This window comes from Molossus molossus, unplaced genomic scaffold (genome assembly GCF_014108415.1).
Source record: "Molossus molossus isolate mMolMol1 unplaced genomic scaffold, mMolMol1.p scaffold_m16_p_12, whole genome shotgun sequence".
In the NCBI taxonomy this organism is placed as follows: Eukaryota; Metazoa; Chordata; class Mammalia; order Chiroptera; family Molossidae; genus Molossus; species Molossus molossus.
In genome coordinates this window covers 101268367-101287646 of record NW_023425347.1, presented here as the reverse complement: position 1 = coordinate 101287646, position 19280 = coordinate 101268367, and the positions used below count along the sequence as shown (strand labels likewise).

Sequence of the window (19280 nt, the reverse complement as noted above, 5' to 3'; positions counted from 1 at the left end):
ACTGAGGTTTCTACGAGACACTGTAGACGGCCTCACTGTCACCCGAGGGCAGTCAGGATGGAGTGGTGGTGAGGGTGGAGCTGCAGGGCTCAGCCACAGCTGTGGAAACCTGGCAGCTGGGCAAAGGAACTCCAGCTTGGATTTCTTGCCCTAATCAACAGAGCTGTCCCATTACAGGGAGGTGAACCCAGAACCAGTTCCCCACCAGAGCTCTGGGGAACCAAGAACCCTGAAGACCTGCGCACTGGCTGCCAGCTTCCTGAGTGGTCCAGGAGGAGGTCAACGAGCTCCTTGCCAACAGGGCAGTGCCCACGGACACGGTTACCAGCAGCTTCCTCGCCTGTGATGAGCTCAGGGTGGCGGAGCTGGCAGCAGGTACCAGTGCGACCTTCGTCCATGACCGTGGGCTCCGTGTCTACAGACACCGCCCTGGGCACAGGCTTGCCAGTGCCCCTCACTGAAGAAGGTGCTAAAGGAGGACCCACACATCACGGTCCTGTCACCTGGACGCCATGCTCCAAGCAGAGAGCTCCCAGCAGCACTCTAAGCTGGACACCAGCCTGGCCACATGGATGGAGACGACTCAGCACGGACAGGCATCAGCAGACACCAGTTACCGTCCTCAGCAGGCTGAGTCGAGGGCAGTGACACATTCTGTCCTCAGATCCGCCCTGACCTTGGTGACCTGCTGCCTCTCCAACACTGAGGTGTGTTTGCCTCCTCCCGTGACCCCTCTCCCTCTGTGTTCTTGGCACAGCCTCCGGTGACAGGCTGTGTTCTAGGCGGAAGGAGTACACATGGAAGTGGGTGCAGTGGAGAAGAATTAACAGGGGGACCAGGAAAGGGACTGTCTGTGACAAGGTGAGGATGGTCTTGGCAATCAGGTGACATCTGAGCAGAGATCTAAGGGGATCAAAGGGACCAACCATGTAGTAATCTGGGGAGCGAGGACCAGCTGGACCGGGCTTGGTGCGTCCAGGAGCGGCGCGGAGGCCAGCCCGATGGGAGCGGTGAGCAGGGGTGGGTGTGAGAAGAAGTCGGAAGGACCGCACGGGGCTGGGTCACGCGGGCCCTGAAGGGTGCTGGCTTTGCCCTGCACTGAGGCAGCCCTGCAGGCTCCGGGCAGCAGGGTGACATACGCTGACTTAATGTCCACACTGTGCGTGTGGAAGGAGATGGGCCAGCGCAGCCAGGGCCGCAGCCACGGGGCGGTGAGGCTGCGCTTCCCTCGGCGCTGTGGCAGAGGAGCACTGGGACGGCCCGGGCGCGCTGAACTCAGCTCGGGACACAGCGCTCAGGACGCACTCCAAGGGCTGGGGCAGAGCACTGGCAGGTGGCCAGTTCCCAAGATGGGGAGACCTCGGGCAGAGCAGGTTGTGCAGGACGTGTGTCCGAGGGGGAGAGGGAAAGGAAGTCAAACACCTGAGCCGGAGCTCTGAGTGTGAGTCACCAGTCACAGAGGCCCTGAAGGCCACAGGCTGCGGCTGGTGAGACCCCCGGGGAGTGAGTCCGACAGACAAGCTGGCCCTGCAGGAGGCCTCCGTTCAGACGCAGCCAGCCAGTCAGGTGCAACCAGAGGCAGGGAGGACCAGCGCAGGGGTCGCCTGCCGCTGCCTGTGCTGCGAGGACGCTGGACGTGCGCCGCGTGGGTGAGCAGGGCGGGGAGGGGCACGTGGAGCCAGCACCCGGGCCCGGGCCCAGGCCCAGGGCCGTCAGGGAGGCGGAGGGCAGTAGAGACACAGGCCGCAGAGTACGCAGAAGGTCTCTGAATGCAGGGACACAGACCTCGCGACTGAAGGTGGAGCTCACCGGCTCCCTCATGTTTGTTTAAACGCCAAAGACAGAAGAAGCAACCGCCTCTTTGAGAACATTACAAAGTGAAATCTGTTTCATCCCTAACACAGGTGAAACCCAGGTGAGTTACAAGCCAGATAACCTGTGACCACAAATACCGAGCTCCACTTACTTGACCTTGAGAGACACGCCCTGTGGGACTCCAATGCTGACGGCCGCGCCCAGGACGCTGTGCCTGGAGATCTTCCTCTCGGCCCCGTACTCCACCACCGTCCCGAAGAAGCCTGCCCTGCAGGGAGCAGATGGCAGTGAGCCAGCCAGGGCCCACAGCGCCCAGGAGCACGGGCACCGTCCCTCAGAACAGGCTGGTCGTGCACCAGCCCCATCCTGCCCTCCCCAGCACCCAGGAAGTAGACACGACTAACATCCTCGGCCAGTGGAGAGAACAAAGCGAGGGCACCGATGGTCTAGCTCGTCCATTTGACCCCCGTCTCTCGACCCTTGGGGCCACTCAGTAGTGAATCCCACTGCCTCTCAGTAGGAGGTGCTTGAGAAATGTCCCACAGGATAGACGAACACGAGCAGGCAGCTCCCACCCCGCGGCAGCACCATCACCCAGCCCCACCCCACGCAGGTCAGCACGCTCCCAGGCCAGCCAGGCCGGGACTCACTTAAGGGAGCCTTTCACGCGGGTCTGCTCATCGTCCTGGAACTTGTGCTGGTAGCTGACGAGTGCGAAGGAGTGAGGGACTCCGAGCTGCGGGGACAGAGGCCACGGCTGGGGGTGAGGCCGCTGCCTGCAGGAGGCGCTGCCCGACTGCTGAGCAGAAGCTGCGGGCAGGCCTCTCAGCGGCCACCCTCTGGCAGCCCCACAAAGTGTGTAAAAATTTAAACATTTTAAATAGCCAATATTTAAACACTGGGAGCTTTCACACAAAACCCGTTTTCTGCCTTCTCATGAAAAAAAAAACACAAAAAACAAAAACGAAGAAGGAAGCCTGTAGCACTGAGCCCTGCATTCCTGCATGCAGCAGCCGGTGAGACCTGCCGTTGAGGGGGGCCTCTCACTCCCCGCGCCCCTCCCCCCGATTCTGGGCGCTCCTCCCACTGTGAAAAGGCGCCTGGCTTTGGGATAAGTGAACACAGCCACCCCGGGAGGCTGAGAACGACGGCACCTCAGCACCCGAGTGGGAGTGATGGAGCTTGCCCACCGAGCCTCCACAGGCGCTCAGATCCGGGCAGGGCGGCCAGCGTGCAGGCTGCCAGGGCCACTGAGGGGCGGGGGGACTGGTCTCTCACCTGCAGGGCCACAGTGAAGTGGCTGGTCTTGGTGTCCCGGACGATGCTCGTGTTCATGGCCGACTGGATACCCCACCGCCACTGCAGGTAGCCCACGGTGTTCTTGTCCAGGTTCCGAGCCAGCACGGTGGTGAGGCCCGGCCGGATTCCGCGGGACGAAAACTGCAGGGCACAGTTGGTGGTCACAAAGCTGGGGAGACAGACAGAAAGGGTCCCGGATGATGCCTGGCCCTCCGCTGTCCCTGGCCTTCCTCCCTGCGAAGATCCGCTCACTCACCCCCCTGCCCCTGGGCCAGCCCCAGCCTGGGGGCAGGGAGCCAAGCCTCTGTCACAAGAGGGAACCGAGGGTGACTCGGCGGAAACCTTCCCAGCAATCTCCCTGCTGATCTGCACCCCTCCTCCCAGCCACAACCAGAGGCACCCGAAGGTCTGCTCCCAGCCAGGGGAGCCAATCCCAGGCACTGAAGTTGCCCGCACACTAGCATCACCTGCTGGTCTACAAAATGCTGCCGGTGGGCTCCTGCCCCCAGGCATTGTGGGTGAAGTGTGGAAAGCTGGCCAGGTGGCTAAATGTGCAGCAGTGTCTGAGAACCACCACTCAGGGCCCAGCTCAGGCCATTTAAGCCAGAATTTCCTGGTGGGGGCCCAGGCATGAAAAAACTGCCCATGGGGTTCTGACGGACATCCACAGACCGAAGTTGCTTGCAAAGCTGGTACAGGAAGTCCTCACTTAATGTCCTTGATAGATTCTGCAACTTTGAAGCTACATGATGTATAACAAAACCAGTTTTATCACAGGCTAACTGATATAAAAGGCGTTCAGTTCCTAAGGCATCTCAAGACAGGAATGAACCGATGCACCTTACGCTAGCACCTGCCACACAGTAAACCATTCCCCCAAAGGCCTCTGAAACTTGTTTCCAGGGAGCCAGCCCCACCTTCTGGTTAAAAAGGGGAACTTCATTTCAGTAACAAAGGAATTCATACCACTTGACTCCAGGTGTTAATACCACAGCCAAATGCATTAGCTCCTTACCCTCCTCAGGTCCTCACCTAGCCTCCCCTTTGTTGAGCTCAACCTCAAGTAGCACTGCAAAGGCTACATTTCTGCTTTAGTCACACTGCGGTGGGGAGCAAGCAGGAAGAGAGACAAAAGTCACCCCTAGAATTTTAAGACAGTTACACAGTGACATTATAAGAACCAAAATATAAAGAGGGAGATCCCTGTTTATTTTTACCCATAATGCCCTAGAGAGTCTTTGGGGAGAGACCAGCAAGGCAGGCCCTGCAGAGAGACCGAGAACACCCCACAGAGCATTTCTGCTTTTCTCGGGCGGACTCCACACCAACCAACCTTTCTGATCACTAACTGGGACTCGCAAGGAGCTGGACCCTGGGATCAGGTCACCCTATGAGCAGACACCGCACATTAATAAACCAATGTCCTTGTTTATACATCATTCAAGTCTGATAAACTGGAGACTATGATGAAATTTCCACACCTGCAAAAGCTGATGATGAGTCAGCCCTAGACCCATGGACAGACACTGAGGCTCAAGCAGATGTAAGGGCCAACAGATTTTCTTCAAAGACATGTCTCCCGCCCTGGCCGGTTTGGCTCAGCGGTCAGAGCGTCGGCCTGCAGTCTGGAGAGACCCGGGTTCGGTTCCCGCTAAGGGCACGTACCTCGGTTGCAGTTTGTCCCTGGCCCGGGTTGGTCGTGCGGGTGGCAGCCCCTCGATGTGTCCCTTTCACATCAATGTTTCTCTCTCTCTCTTCCTCCCACTCTATCTGAACAAAAAATGGAAAAATGGAAAAAAAAGACATGTCTCCCACGTGCCCATCTGGCCTTCAGAATGACCTGCTCTGCTTGCTCAGACTCGAGTTCCAGGCTCTCCCCGAGAGGGCCTGATTCAGGGGTCTGAGGTGGGGTTAGGGACAGTCAGTCAGCATCAGAGGTGACGATCCTCAGCAGAGGTTAGGGCAACGCTGACACGAGCTGAAGGCACTGTTCACCTGATGCTCTGGTTGAAAGTATAAATCTTGCCCCTTCCCAGACCCTGACCCGAGTCCTGGAGCAGAGGGGAGAAGCCGGGCTCCACCGGAGGGATCCGTGCGCCCCCTACCCGAGTGCCCTGCCCAGCGCTCATCTTCACAAGCTGTGGTCCCCTGTCCCGGATGACATGTCCTCTATCCCACACTTCCCTTGCCCCCCGTATGCCCGATGGACCTGCGGACTTGCTCTCACCACAGACCAAAGGGAAGGGAGCGGTCTGACCCTGCAGAATATGGCAGACGCCAACACACACCCAGCGCAGTGAGCTACTCCCGGCCCAGGCTCCCTGAGCTACGTCATCCCCAGAGGAAAGAGGCCGTCGTTTACCTTCCACTCAGTCCTTGTCTGAGAGCTCACACAGGTACCCCAAATGGGAATGAGGACACCTGCTGTTCTAGAAGGGACATGGCGATATCTTCAGGGGAGTGACATCACCGCCACAGGGCTTACAGCTCTCGCACCTCCTCCCCAAGCCCCCGTGGTCTCACGGGCTGCCCACAGAACCCTTTTCAGGGCTTTATGCACACTCTCGGGACAAAGAGATGGTGCACAAACTCATCATGTGTCAAACCGCTAACCTATGCCCCATGAAGACGCCTCCCCTCGTCTCGTGGTCCTCGGCCCAGAGTGACCGGGCAGGCAGGAGCAGGCCCCGGCGCTCTCCACGCCAGCCCGCAGGGCCTGCCCAGTGACTCTGCAGGGCAGGTGGCAACTCCGGATGACCTGACAATAAGAACACACAGCTTCTGACCCCGACCCTCAGACCATCAGAGAGGGCTTATCTCTTTATATTTACCATCTTGGCGTGAGATTACGGAACAGCTTCAGACCAAAGAGAGGCCCCTGCAGATCCCCAGCTCCAAATTCTAGCTGTTCAGAGAAGGAAGGAAAAGCATTGAGGTGCTTCGTGCCCGAGCAGCCCAGGGCTCAGGTCAGCACTGCTGCCCGTCCCTCCGTTTGAGCACATGCCGCAGGCCTCTGCAGGGTGCTCGAAGCAGGGCTGGGAGATTCCCGTCTCACCTCCCCTCTGCAGACGCAGACAGCCCTGTCCACTGACCCAAAGAAGGCAGCCTCCACTGGGGCGCATTTCAGCAAGGAGCCCTCCCTCCAGGAACACGGCTCAGCCCCCCAGGCGCCCGGCAGCGCAGGCAGGTGTGGCCCTCCCTCGCAGTGCCCTCGGCTCTGCATTTCCCTGCTGCCTGCTTCACCGTCTGCAGGCCTCACAGGTGACTGGAGATGGTTCTCGGGGGCTGACGCTGACTCTGGCAGCAGTTCCGCACTCACAGCCTTGGCAGCCCCGCCAGTCCTGCCTCACTGACTAGTCTGGGTGACTTTCAAGGCAGCTCTTCAATGTTAATTCGATGCAGCTCAATTTGCTCGGCAGAACCGGCTGCTACATGACTGCCACCCAGTGGACCAGGGCACCAGCACAGTCATGCAGGGAAGCGGGACACCTAGAGCAGCGGTTCTCAACCTGTGGGTCGCGACCCCTTTGGAAGTCGAACGACCCTTTCACAGGAGTCGCCCAAGACATAACAGTAGCAAAATTACAGTCATGAAGTAGCAATGGAAATCATTTCATGGTGGGGGTCACCACATGAGGACCTGAATTAAACGGCGTGGCCTTGGGAAGGTTGAGAACCACTGCCCATAGGTCTTTGCTCAAGGGAACGAAGATGCCGAGCTTCCAGAGGTTAGCTGTCTGGAAGTGGCCGTCTCCAGGGAACTTCTGTTGTTTTGGCCTAACTCTGAGCTGTGAGGTGGACCGAGGGGACCCTTCTCAGACATGAGGCAGTTTTTCTCTTGGGAAGAGTTAACTTGTGAAGTATGAAGTGTTACACAGAGGGTCAGCTTTTAGAGTGTAAATGGTAAAATGTAAGTCTCTGTGACGGGCAACGCGACCCGCCAGCCGACCCTTACCTCTCCCCATCCCTTCGCGGAAGTGACTCGTCTGAGCGCGAAGTTGATGGAACCCCCTCCGTTCCCATTCTGGGTCGAGAGGCTTCCAGAGAGGATGGCTGTGTCTGTGGCCGTCAAGGGTGCCTAGGAAACGACACTTGCTGGTAACAAATGAGTCAGAGCAAGAGGAAGTGCCAAGGACAGCAGGCTGGTGAACGACCCGCGAGAGCAGGCCGAGGGGAGGCGCCGCCACGGCTCACGGGTGGGGCAAAGGGCCTCCTCACTGGCTTCCCTCCCCCACCGAGGCATCTGAACTGTGGGTGGCCGCCAAGGTCACAGTTTGTAAAACTGGGCGAATGTCAAAAAACCAGGGGCAATAGCGGTTCTTGGTGTACCCACGGTGTCAGTTTGCAGTGACCTCGCCATGTGCCTTCCCACGGTCGCACTGGCTGAGCCAGGACTTCGGGTTCTAGGCAGATGCACTTGACAACAGACGGGCAGAAGAGGCAAGAGACCCACTGCAACCCTCGGCAGAGCGGCCTGGCATGGCCACATCCAATAGCGGGCAGAAAGATGACATTTCAGTGACCCACGACTCAGCTGAATATTGTTTTCAGAACAGTAGAATATGCCTTAAAACTAAGACCGGTTCTGCCCTGGCCAGTCTGGCTCAGCAGTTAGAGTGTTGGCCTGTGGACCAAAGAGTCACGGGTTTGATTCTTGTCAAGGGCACGTGCCTCAGTTGTGATTCAATCCCCGGCCCTGGTTGGGGTTGTGCAGGAGGCAACCAAATGATGTCTCTCTCTCACATCAATGTTTCTCTCTCCCTCCCTCCCATTCTACCTGAAAATCAATGGAAAAATATTCTTGGGTGAGGATTAAATAAAAATAAACAAGCAAACAAAAAACAAACAAAAAACACTAAGACCAGTTCTTGGAATTACCTACGAGGTCTGCTCTCTCTCCTCTATCACCACGACCTTGGGCTCCCGGGCCCGAGGAGGCTACTCCTCTGCCCAGGCTCGTGCTGCTGGCTTCCCAGCACAGCAGGGACAAGCAGCTGTGAATGCAGCTCTCTCTGTGCAGTGGCCACTGAATCCTTTCACAGAGTCGAGAAAGGCCCCGAGCAGACCCCCTTGTGCCAGCTGCGCGGTGCGCTGGGTGCTGTACCTCGATGGACTGGGAGATGTGCATCTTGTTAATTTCAATCTGCGGAAAGCCACTTCCGGACACATCTTCATACTCCTCCTCGTAGCGATCGAAGAGGTCAGTGGCATCGATGCCAACGCTGATGGTCCCCTGGGGCAGAGAAACAAGTAGTGAGCATCAGGGGGGCACCTGTGGAGTGAGACAATGCCCGGAGCTGCAGCAGTGGGTGCGGGCCACTGGGCCCAGGCAGGACTCCACCACGAGCCCGCAGTTCAGACCAAGAACCGGCAGAGCACCACTGACTTCAAGTCAGAAAACCTGCTGTGCCTGCAGGCGAAGGGCGTGCCAAAGATGAGTGTTAGGAAAAGAAATACTGTCTACACAATTCGGTTGCGGGTTTGATTCCCGGGTCAGGGCACATAACAAGAATCAACCAATGCATATGTAAGTGGAGCAGGTGGATGTTTCTCTTTCTCTCTAAATCCAATAACAATAAAAAAATATCTGCATGCCCAGCCAGTGTGGCTCAGTGGTTGAGTGTGTCGACCCACGCACCAAGAGGTCACCAGTTTGATTCCTGGTCAGGGCATATGCCCAGGTTGTGGGCCCAATCCCAGTGAGGGGCGTGCAGGAGGCGGCCAATCGATATTCTCTCTCATCGATGTTTCTTTCTCTCTCCCTCTCCCTCTCCCTTTCTCTCTAAAAAAGCAATAAAGAAAAAAAAAATCTACACAATTTGATTTTCAGAGACCAAACAGGACCCACTTCGTGGCTCTGAACAGACTGTCTCCAAATTTAACCCTCAATGTATAAAACAATCTACAAACTAGCTACAGGGGTTAAACATTTTCTAGTCAACACTCTTACACCACAAAACTACCTAAAACCGTGTAGAACATGAAAATGCCCTCTAGGGCACAGAAGTGCAGACAGAATAAACTATGAACAAACGGGAGATGGAAAGATGGTCCCGCCTGCTAAAATTAGAGAGTTACGTTTTGAGAAACAGAACATCATATTCTCAAGAAATACTAAGTTAAAATTTTGCTGACTGATAAAAATCCTCCCTTACTCAGAATATCAATGTTTTTATTTTTATTTTCATAAGACTGTTCAGATGGGCATGTATCTTTTTATCCTCACATGAGGATATGTTTATTGATTTTTTTTGAGAAAGAGAGAGGAAGGGAGAGAAAGAAACAGCAATTGGTTGCCTCCTGTATGTGCCCTGAATGGGGATCGAACCCAAAACCTTTTGGTGTAGAGGATGATGCTACAACCAACCGAGCCACCTAGCCCGGGCATCAAAATGTACACATAATATATCTCAACCTGACATATAAAACCACGACCACACACGTTTTTATTACACTCTCTGCAGCCCATTTAAAGAACTTTACCAAAGCTTAGTTTACACACAACATAAACTGCACCCGTTTGAAGTGAACAACTCCATGGATTTCCACGGTGCCCGCACCTGCGACACCATCTCTGAGATCGTAATACAGAACATGTCTACCACCCCAGAAGTTGCTTGGGAGGGTGTTTCTCTCCCCAAGAAGGGGACGCATGAACATACGTGTGAGAGGAATGGAGATGAGCCCGTGGTGCCCAGCAGTGAGGAGGCCTATGGGGCTGGCGCAGGGGGAGGGGAGGCAGATGAGGAATCAGAAGGGTGCTGCGCGCAGGGAAGGAGGTAGTTGGGGGATAATACCAATTTAACCTTCCTGTTTAGGTTGGTATAGCAAAAACCTCAGATTTTCATTTTTTAAAATTCTCATGAGGGAATTTTTTCCCATTGATTTCCAGACAGTGGAAGGGAGGGAGGGAGGGAGGAGAGAGAGAGAAAAGGAAACATAGATTTGAGAGAGACACAAGAGGGGATGGAACCTGCAACCCAGGTACGTGCCCTTGACCAGGAATCAAACCCACGACCCTTCTTTGTGAGGGCCGACGCTCCAACCACTGTGCCACACTGGCCAGGGTCCCAGATTTCCATGTTTAAATAAACTATTATCATCAATGACATCATCCACAGGTGACTTAAACTAAGAAGCAGAGTGGGTTTGGCAGACAGGTCTTCACCCTGGACTTCTAGCATCTGCACGGTCTTCTCTGATGCTGTGCTGGGTGAGTGACTTCAGGAGACGACAAGGACCACCTGCCACTCTCCTCTCCTTCCTCCAGGGGAAGAGTGCAGCCCCTCCCATCCTAGGACCTGCACTCAGGTGCTTGCCCGTCAGGCTCCACACAGCTGCCCATCTGGTGGCTGCATCAGGCAGGTGGCCGGTGCCTTGGCCTGTGACGTGTATGAAGCCGTCAAGCCATCGGTCAGCCACATCCATGGGAATCTCAAGGTGTATCAGAACACGTGTGGGAAACAGGTGGGCCAGACTGCATGCGAACAGTCTGAACACTCTCACCATTGTTCTGTCATGTACCAAATGTGCGCACCAGGGCGGTCCTTTCTGTGAAGCCACAGTAAAGCCAGGTGCTGTGGACCGGAGGGAGACAGCCAGGTTACCCAGTAAATGGCTGGGCCTCTCTGTGAGCCAACAAGACTTCATTCATTGATCCCGAAGTCCGATTTTCACATCTCAAAATATCATTTTTATTGTTTTTGACCATTTAAAAATGTAAAATAATTCTTAGCTCGTAGACAAGATAAACACAGGCAGCAGGCCAAATCTGGCAATGTCTGATATAAATCTACAGGGTTTCTGTTACGGGGTGGGGAGGGTAATACTTTCTTTTTTGAAGCCACTCCTTAGATGTTTCTCTCTCCCTCCCCTCTAAAATCAATAAGCATATCCTGGGGTGAGGATAAAAATAGAGAAGAACTACATTTTCATTTTCCCAGAAGGTTAATGACCTTTCGTAACATGAATGTTTCTCACCACTGACCATCCCTAGTGCTAACCGCAAACCAGAAAATCAAGCCTCAGATTTGCTGAAGAAGCTCCAGCGTCTTCACCAGCCGGCTGATAAGAACACTGGCCGATGGTGAGCAGCACTGCGGTATTCCCACACAACCGAAACCACCTCGTGTGGACCCAGTGGCCATCCCTCCGTCCACGGCACTCACTCCTCCGCCCCAAGGGAGTGCGCAGGAACAAGAGCTGAAGCAATGGCTGTTTCTGTGCTGGGGCTTCGAGACTTCACGACCGCGACAGAGGCCAGTGTGCCGTCAGTGCCAATCAGGTGCTCCAAGCAGAAAGCCAACTGAGTTAACTTCTGCAGTCATTTGATTTGTTGATGGTGACATGCTATTATAAACTTGGTCTGAAAGCCCCGCATTGAATGTAAAACTATTTTTGTGGTGAGACTCAAGTACACAGTTTGGTGAGGGACCGTGTCATGGTAAAATGTTCTTACCACATCAGGAAACCCAAGGGGCAGGCTATTCTTGGACTTCGCTACATGCAGTAATGCATGATTGTGTCACCACAAGCTGTGAGGTTGACCCATGGAAACTAAAGCAGTAGTTATTTTATTTTTAAAAATAAACTTATTTTTCCTTTATTGATTTTAGAGAGAGTGGAAGTGAGAGGGAGAGAAAGACAGAAACATCAATGAGAGAGAACATCTATCGGCCGCCTCCTGGGCATGTGTCCAGACCGGGAATCAAACCGGGGGCCTCTCGGTGCGGGGGTGAATGTGGCTCAACCACTGAGCCACACCGGCTGGACTAAAGCTGCAGTTATTAAACTGTACAGATATTTGTCTATCAGAGTAACAACTGTTCTCCGTGAGGCTGATCCTGAACACAAGCAGATCTGCGGCCTGGCAGTGCGCTACGGCCTGCGCAGGAGGGGTCCGGGCCCGGCAGCGGCCCTTTTAAAACCGGGCACAGCCCAGGCAGCATGGCTCAGAGGCTGAGCATCAGCACAGGCACCAAGAGGCCACCAGCCTGATTCCCGGTCAGGGCACGTGCCCTGGTTGCAGGCTTGCTCCCCCAGCAGGGGGCGTGCAGGAGGCAGCCGATCGATGTTTCTCTTTCATCGATGTTTCTAACTCTCTCTCTCCCTTTCCCTTCCTCTCTCTCTAAAAACCAATAAAAACATATTAAAATAAACAAACAAAAATCAGGCACAAATGCCAGTCGGTGTGGCTCAACGGTTAAGCCTTGTCCCAAGCACCTGGAGATCACTGGCCTGATTCCCTGTCAGGGCACATGCCTGGGTTGTGGGCTCGATCCCCAGTAGGGGCATGCAGGAGGCAGCTGACAGATGTTTCTCTCTCTCTCTCCCTCTTCTTTCCTCTCTCTGAAACCAATAAAAATATTATTTATAGAAATAAAATAAAATAAAATCAGGCACAATAAACCCTGCAGCTCTAAAAATATGTAAGAAACTGCAACCACTGAACATAAAGCATGTAACCAAGAATACCCTGAAATTCCTCTCTTGGGGGGAAACCTGAACTAATAAATGATTGGCCCTCAAACAGTTTATTTCATGTTGAAATTCCATAATGGCATTAGAAAATGCTTCAATTTTTGGAAAGAATCTTTTGGAGGAGCTGTCATTTTTAATTAGTTAAATTTATATTCCGTCCTGGAATGGAATGAAATTGAAAAGGCCTACAGTTTCGTGGCACCTAAATTTGATGAGGCATTCAAACGATCATAAAGACAATTTATGGGAGAGCTGTCAGAAAAAAAACAGTGAGCGGAGGCAAAAGACAATGTCTGGGAAAATACGTGGGCCAAAACATTTACATGTTCTAAATGGAGAAATTTAGAACGGAGACAGTATTTTCTCAAGAATACTATGATACACACACACACACACACACACAAAAATCAATTAAATGTCAGAAATGTCAAATTTAAATATAAATGCAACTTTTATAAAAATGGTAGGCAATGTTATGAGGGAAAAAAAAAGGCTTTCAATAATATCCAGCCTTCCGGAAACCAGCAGTGACAGCGTGGAAGGCAGATCTGAAGAAGGCTGGCACCCCCATGGCCCGGGGACAGTGGACGTGACGGCGAGGTCACGGAAGTCTTGCAGCCTGGTGGAGGCCTCTGAAATGTGCTCCCTCGGGAAGCTAGCCCATTCGTAACACCCCAAGTACCCTGCGACTGTTATGCTATGAGGAAGCCCAAGCTACTCCCAGGCCGCCTGGGAGAGATGCCGGGACATGCTCCGCTGCATTGGCACCCTGCCAAGGCATGGGACACAGGAGTTCAGGTGCCATCTTTAACATGACAAGACCAAGCTGCACTGGACTGCAACCACTAGAGGAGACTCCAAGAGAGAGCAAATCAGCTGAGTCCTGTCAATTTACAGAAGCTTGAAAGAAAACACCCTAGCCAGCCACCAGGTCTTGGAGGGGACTGCTATGCAGCAATGTGTAAGCAGAACACAGTATTGGAGACACCAACCAATTGACTGGGTCAAGTGTGGGAATACATGTCAAAAATAATGCTTCTGCCTCAGCTACATTATTTTGGTTTTTCTTTTTTTGTTGTTTCTGATACATTTTTTTTTCTTTATTGATTTTTAGAGAGTGAAGAAGGGAGAGGGAGAGAGAGAGAAACATCGATGAGAGAGAACATTGATTGGCAAGACCAGAAATGCCCAACTGGGGATCGGGCCCACAACCTGGGCAACAACCTGGGCATGTGCCCTGACTGGAAATTAAACCAGTGACTTCTTGGTTCATGGGTTGACGCTCAACCACTGAGCCACACCGGCTGGGCTGTTTCTGCTACTTTTTTTTTATTCTCACCCAAGGACATTTTTCCATTTTTTTGTTCAGATAAAAGTGGGAGGAAGAGAGAGAGAGAGAGAGAGAGAGAAACATCGACGTGAAAGGGACACATCGAGTGGCTGCCACCTGCATGACCCAACCAGGGCCGGGGACAAACTGCAACCCAGGTATATGCCCTTAGTGGGAACTGAACCCGGGTCTCTCAGGACCACAGGCCGACGCTCTAACCGCTAAGCCAAACTGGCCAGGGCTGTTTCTGCCACTTTTAACATCCACATAATCAATATAACTTTAAAAACTTGTTTTAATGTACATAGTTACATTTTAAAGAACTATTTTATTTTTGAAAATAGTTTTTTTTAAAAAAATGTTTCTATTAATTTTTTAGAGAGAGAGGAAGGAAGAGAGATAGAAACATAGATGTGAGAGCCCTGGCTGGTTTTGCTCTGTGGTTAGAGCATTGGCCTGAGGACCAAAGAGTCGCGGGTTTGATTCTGGTCAAGGGCATGTGCCTCAGTTGCAGTTTGGTTCCCGGCCTTGGTTGGAGTCATGTGGGGGGTGACCAGTCGATGTGTCCCTCTCACATCGATGTTTCTCTCTCCCTCTTGCTCTATCTGAAAATAAATGGAAACATATCCTCCGGTGAGGATTTAAAAAAAAAAAAGAAACACTTATATGAGATAAACATCCATCGGCCGCCTCCTGCACGCCCCCTACTGGGGATCGAGCCCACAATGCAAGCATGTGCCCTGACTGGGTATCGAACAGGGACGTCTCAGTCCATGGGATGATGCTCCATCCACTAAGCCACACCGGCTGGGCTTGAGAATAGTTTTGAATAAACCTTTCTATAGGTTCTCTGATATGATAAAACCAGTGTTAGTCAATAAACATATATAAAGTTATATAATTTTAGGCACTCCTTTGCTCTCAAACATGTCCTGGTTAGGATGATGATGTACATGGTCACCTTGTCTACAGGCCACTCTGAGGACACTGGCTTTGGATGAACGATGGCACAGCCGCCGGAGCTTTCTGAGCTGAATGACCTGGTGTGTGCCCGAGTCTGGCGGCTCACTCTGGCTGCCGGGTTGCAGCAGAGGGAAGCGGTCAGGAGAGGCTGTTTTGTAGTCCACGGAGGGCACAATGTAACAGTGGCAGGAAGTGCTGATTTATGCGCCTGAGGTTCATGACTGGACCCCTCCTCCGACTCGCAGGCCTGCTGGTTTTCCACTGGCCTTTAAAGACAGGAGATCGTCTGACATGCGACTCATGATGGCTCTTTCGACAGGCACGTCTTTCATTATCTACCTGCACTGGCTAAAACTTGCAGAATTATTAAAATAGGAGTTTCTTTCCTTTCCTTTTCTCACTTAAAAAGAAAACTTTTAAAATGATAAATATTTATGTTAGCTCCACACACTGACAACCAATTTTCACCAGAGGGTAGAGTAGCCTTTGGAATTTAAAAATATTGCTCAAGTCATCACTTTTCAACCATTCTGTTGTTTATTTAAACAAGGCCAAAATAACTGAACACTCCAATGAGTTGTTGACTTATTTTATTTTTTTATTAATCCTTACCCGAGGATATTTTTCCATTGATTAAAAAAATTTTTTTCTTCAATGATTTTTTTTTTTTTAAGAGAGAGAGGAAGGGAGAGGGAGAGAGAGAAAGAAACATCCATGTGGGAAAACAACATCGATCAGTTGCTTCCCGCACACGCCCCAACTGCAGATCAAACCCACAATCTAGGTATGTGCCCTGAATGGGAATTGAAACCTTGACTATTTGCTGCATGGGACAATGCTCCAACCAGCTGAGGCACCTGGTCAGGGCAGCCCGTGACTTTTGAGGCTCACCAGCCTCTGGTGTTGACCCATGTCTATGGCAAAGGACCAAGGAGCCCAGAGGAGTCAGAGAGCAGAGCGTACCAGAGGACTGACAAGTTGTTGACAAGGACACGTCCTTTGATATTTCTGAGAGTGGTTTGCAGGCCTGCCTTCTGCTGTTCTTCCATTTCAAAGAAATACCTTTGAAAATAGACTGGTCACAGCACCAGAACCAGAAGCTTCTGGTGGGGTTTGGTGGCAACTCACAATTCCTCTGCTGTCTCAGATAATCTACTTCATACGGCGAGGAGAGTCACACCTTTGAGAGGAATAAAAGTCAGATTTGAATTTCCATAGGGGATCAAAAGAGTCGGGAGGAAAAAAGAAAAAGATAAACAGAACTCTAACACTGGACAAATCAATGGGTTAGATTCCTTTCAACAACTTCTAATAAGCAACCTCATGTCATTTTATCCTTCACTTGTTATTAGTCACATTTTCCAAATAGAGTTTACAAGTGAAAACCCTTTTAAGTAATCTCTGCCACCAAGCCCACATCACAGAACTCTAAAGCATCTTGTCCACATTTTCCCTGCTACCAGCACACTTCACCTCACTTTTCTAGGGCAGGGCTGTCAGACGTTCTGTGAAAGGCCAGGCAGGGTTTTAGGCTTGTGGGCAACTGCTTAGAAACCACTCAACTCTGGTGAAAACGTCTCAGGTAATAAATAAGCAAACCAGCCCGGCTGGGCTCTAACAAGCTTTGTCTATGGACGTGGAAATCTGAGCTTCATATCATTTTTGGGTGTCACAAAAATATTATTCTCCTTTTAATTCCTTAAAAATCATTAAAAATGGCCCTGGCCAGTTTGGCTCAGCAGTTAAGAGTGTTATCCCAAGGACCAAAGGGTCTCGGTTCGGTTCACAGTCAAGGGCATATACCTGGGTTGCAGGTTGGATTCCCAGCCCCAGTCAGGGTCATGCGGGAGGCAACCAATCAATGTGTCTCTTTCACATCGATGTTTCTCTCTCTCTCTCTCTCTCTCTCATTCTCTCTCCCTCCCTTCTACTCTCTAGAAATCAACAAAAATATATCCTCGGATGAGGGTTAACAAAAAATAAATAATGTGATGAGAACCATCCTCGGCTCGTGGGCTGGAACACCAGCGGCAGTCAGTCGGTGCCCTTGTTCTCAGGCGCTAATTCTGTGCTCAGATATGAAAAGAACAGTCATGACAAGTTCCATGTGGTCCTTTACGTGCAGTGACGATACTGCGGGGCATCTGTCAGTGAGACGGTGGATGAAAGCGCAGCTTCCATGAGTCCCCAGCGGCTGCCTGGCTGCAAGTTCCTTGCAGGGAGCCAAAGTCATCTTCCTGCCGGTTCCTCTCTTGTGGCTGATCTCCAGCCGGCGAGTCAACCGAAGGCCACCACTCCCCGCCTCCCCTTCTCCTCGCATGGATTTACCCCTTCCACTCCAGTTCCCCGGCCCTTAGGGTCTTGGTCTTGCCCCTCCATCGTGGGCCACCTGTCAACGTGACAGACCCCTCTTCACCGACGTCACTCGGAAACTCTGAGCATGCCCACTCAGAGCCCTTCTCAGAGGCTCCTCAGCAGGCTGGAAATGATGTGTTAATCACCCCTTTGGGTAGAATCAGTTGCTCTTCAGCCAGGAACGTTCCATCCTGAATCATTTTCATGTTTATGTTTCGTTATCGGGCCATAAGGATAATGTGAGACATTTCTATCTAATGCAATCTCAATAGTAGCAATTTACCAATGGAAAATTCCACCAAGAGAGGCAATTATGTGAAGAGGCGACATGAAACTCGCTGGCTTTATTACAGCCCGTGAACCCACGGTGGCTCTTGTAAGACCCGCTCTACGGACCCATTCTGAGATCGAAGTCGGAAGCTGCATTCCCTAACCTTATGGAGGACCAAACTCAAGCTTGAACTCTACAGGGTCTCTCAGAACAATCAGTCGGGCCAGCACCCCTCCAGTGGTGCCCACATCTCCCCTCTGTATAAACAGCAGTCTTAAAGTCTGACCTGTTGTTTATAAGTGGTGCCGGCAGGAGGGGTGGGGGTCCAGCGCACGCGCTCTGCCCGCTGTCGGCGCCTTCTGCACCGGTACCTCTGCACTCCTGCACACTCCGCTCTATGTAACAGCGCTCGCCTGGCCTCGATCCCTTGTCCTCATGTGACAACTTCCCAGTTCCTTCAATTTCAGTAGCAGCCCATCATTGCATACGGCAAACGGCCCTTCCTGCCATCGAGCACAACGAGCATATGGGTTCGAACAGCTTTCCTCCGCACGATTATCCTGTGAGCCAAGCCGACTCAGTTTACGACAGCAGAACCGTTTCCAGAGCAGACTGAAGTCATAACCACAGGCCCATTCTGATGGCTGTAATCATTAGCCATGGCAACCAAAACCAATCTTAAAAAAAAATAATCCCTTAAAAATAATTAAGTAATGTACTCATATATCTTTATGAAAACATTTTGGGATTTAAAAATGTTTTTATGGTTATATGCCTCCCTTGATACTTTATTTATTTTCTGATAGAGCTGAATTGTTTTGAAGCCATTATAGGAACCACGCTGATAAGAAGGCCTTCCTAAAGTCAGAGAGGATGTCTTGCCAGGGAGTTTATGTCAAGCTCTTTCATGGCGAGAGGAAAACGGGGTGGTCCAGGAAATACTGTAACAATCTCCATGAAACTGTAAAGTAACAGGGTCAAAAAAGCAAGCAGGTGAGCCCCTCAGAGACAGATACCGAGCCCCCCACAGGCCTCAGCCAGACGCTCTGCCTCACAGGCTCCGGACAAGCCCTGCACAAGGCTGCAGCAACGCGCCCAGGGCTGCCTGAGACGCCTCTTCAAAGACCCTCCAAGTGGCTGCCGGCCCCCTTGAGAGAAGATTTATGGGTGTTATCACAGAAGGAACTGAAATAATCGATACGAATGAGGACAGCCCCGAGCAGCCCTGCTGAATGATCTGAGCCTCTAAGAGGCAGGGTAGATGGAGCGTGCCAATAAAACCGATCTTCAAGCGGACAGAGGACGGCAGGTGGTCGGATCAGATTCCGGGCAGTCCTGGAGGGTGCGGAGAGCCATGTCGTCCGTCCAGCCACATTCCCTCCCCCACACCAGCTCAGTGGAGATGGCTCTGGAAACCCCAGGACCCCTTTCCATCAGGAAACACAGAGAGATTTATTCCCACACAGGCTAAGGTACAAATTAGAGGCAGTTAAACCAAAGACTGTGGAGAGCAGCAGGCCTCGTGGCAAACCTCCCATTTCACACAGGGAGAGACTGAGTGGAAGTTGGAGAAGTGACCTGACCCAGGGCAGACTGGAGGGCGGGGCCGGAACCCCAATCCAGAGAGCTCCACCTCACTGCCTCCAGCGGACGTGTGCGCATGTGTGTGTTCCACACACTGGAGCTGGGGGTTCCACTCATTCCTTCTGTCCCCCAGACCCAGCACCACAGGCCAAGGAGCTGCCTGCCCGAGCCAGGTATTTTCCA

The 19280-nt window shown here is 52.1% G+C and overlaps 1 protein-coding gene across 3 annotated transcripts in view; it reads right to left on the bottom strand.

The window, feature by feature from the left end:
* The window catches only part of DNAJC11 (DnaJ heat shock protein family (Hsp40) member C11), a 67052-nt gene that overhangs the window by 12517 nt on the left and 35255 nt on the right, over window positions 1–19280 (bottom strand). For 2 of the 3 annotated variants that reach the window (XM_036256028.1, XM_036256030.1), the window contains exons 5-10: window positions 8219–8347; window positions 7070–7192; window positions 5946–6019; window positions 3094–3283; window positions 2466–2551; window positions 1967–2083 (exon numbers count right to left, since the gene is read on the bottom strand). In XM_036256028.1, coding sequence (XP_036111921.1) covers window positions 1967–2083; window positions 2466–2551; window positions 3094–3283; window positions 5946–6019; window positions 7070–7192; window positions 8219–8347 — 719 coding nt within the window. Of the gene's footprint in view, window positions 1–1966; window positions 2084–2465; window positions 2552–3093; window positions 3284–5945; window positions 6020–7069; window positions 7193–8218; window positions 8348–14885; window positions 15154–15850; window positions 16050–19280 lie in introns of those variants that run through there. The other variant, XM_036256029.1, reaches the window with a different exon arrangement.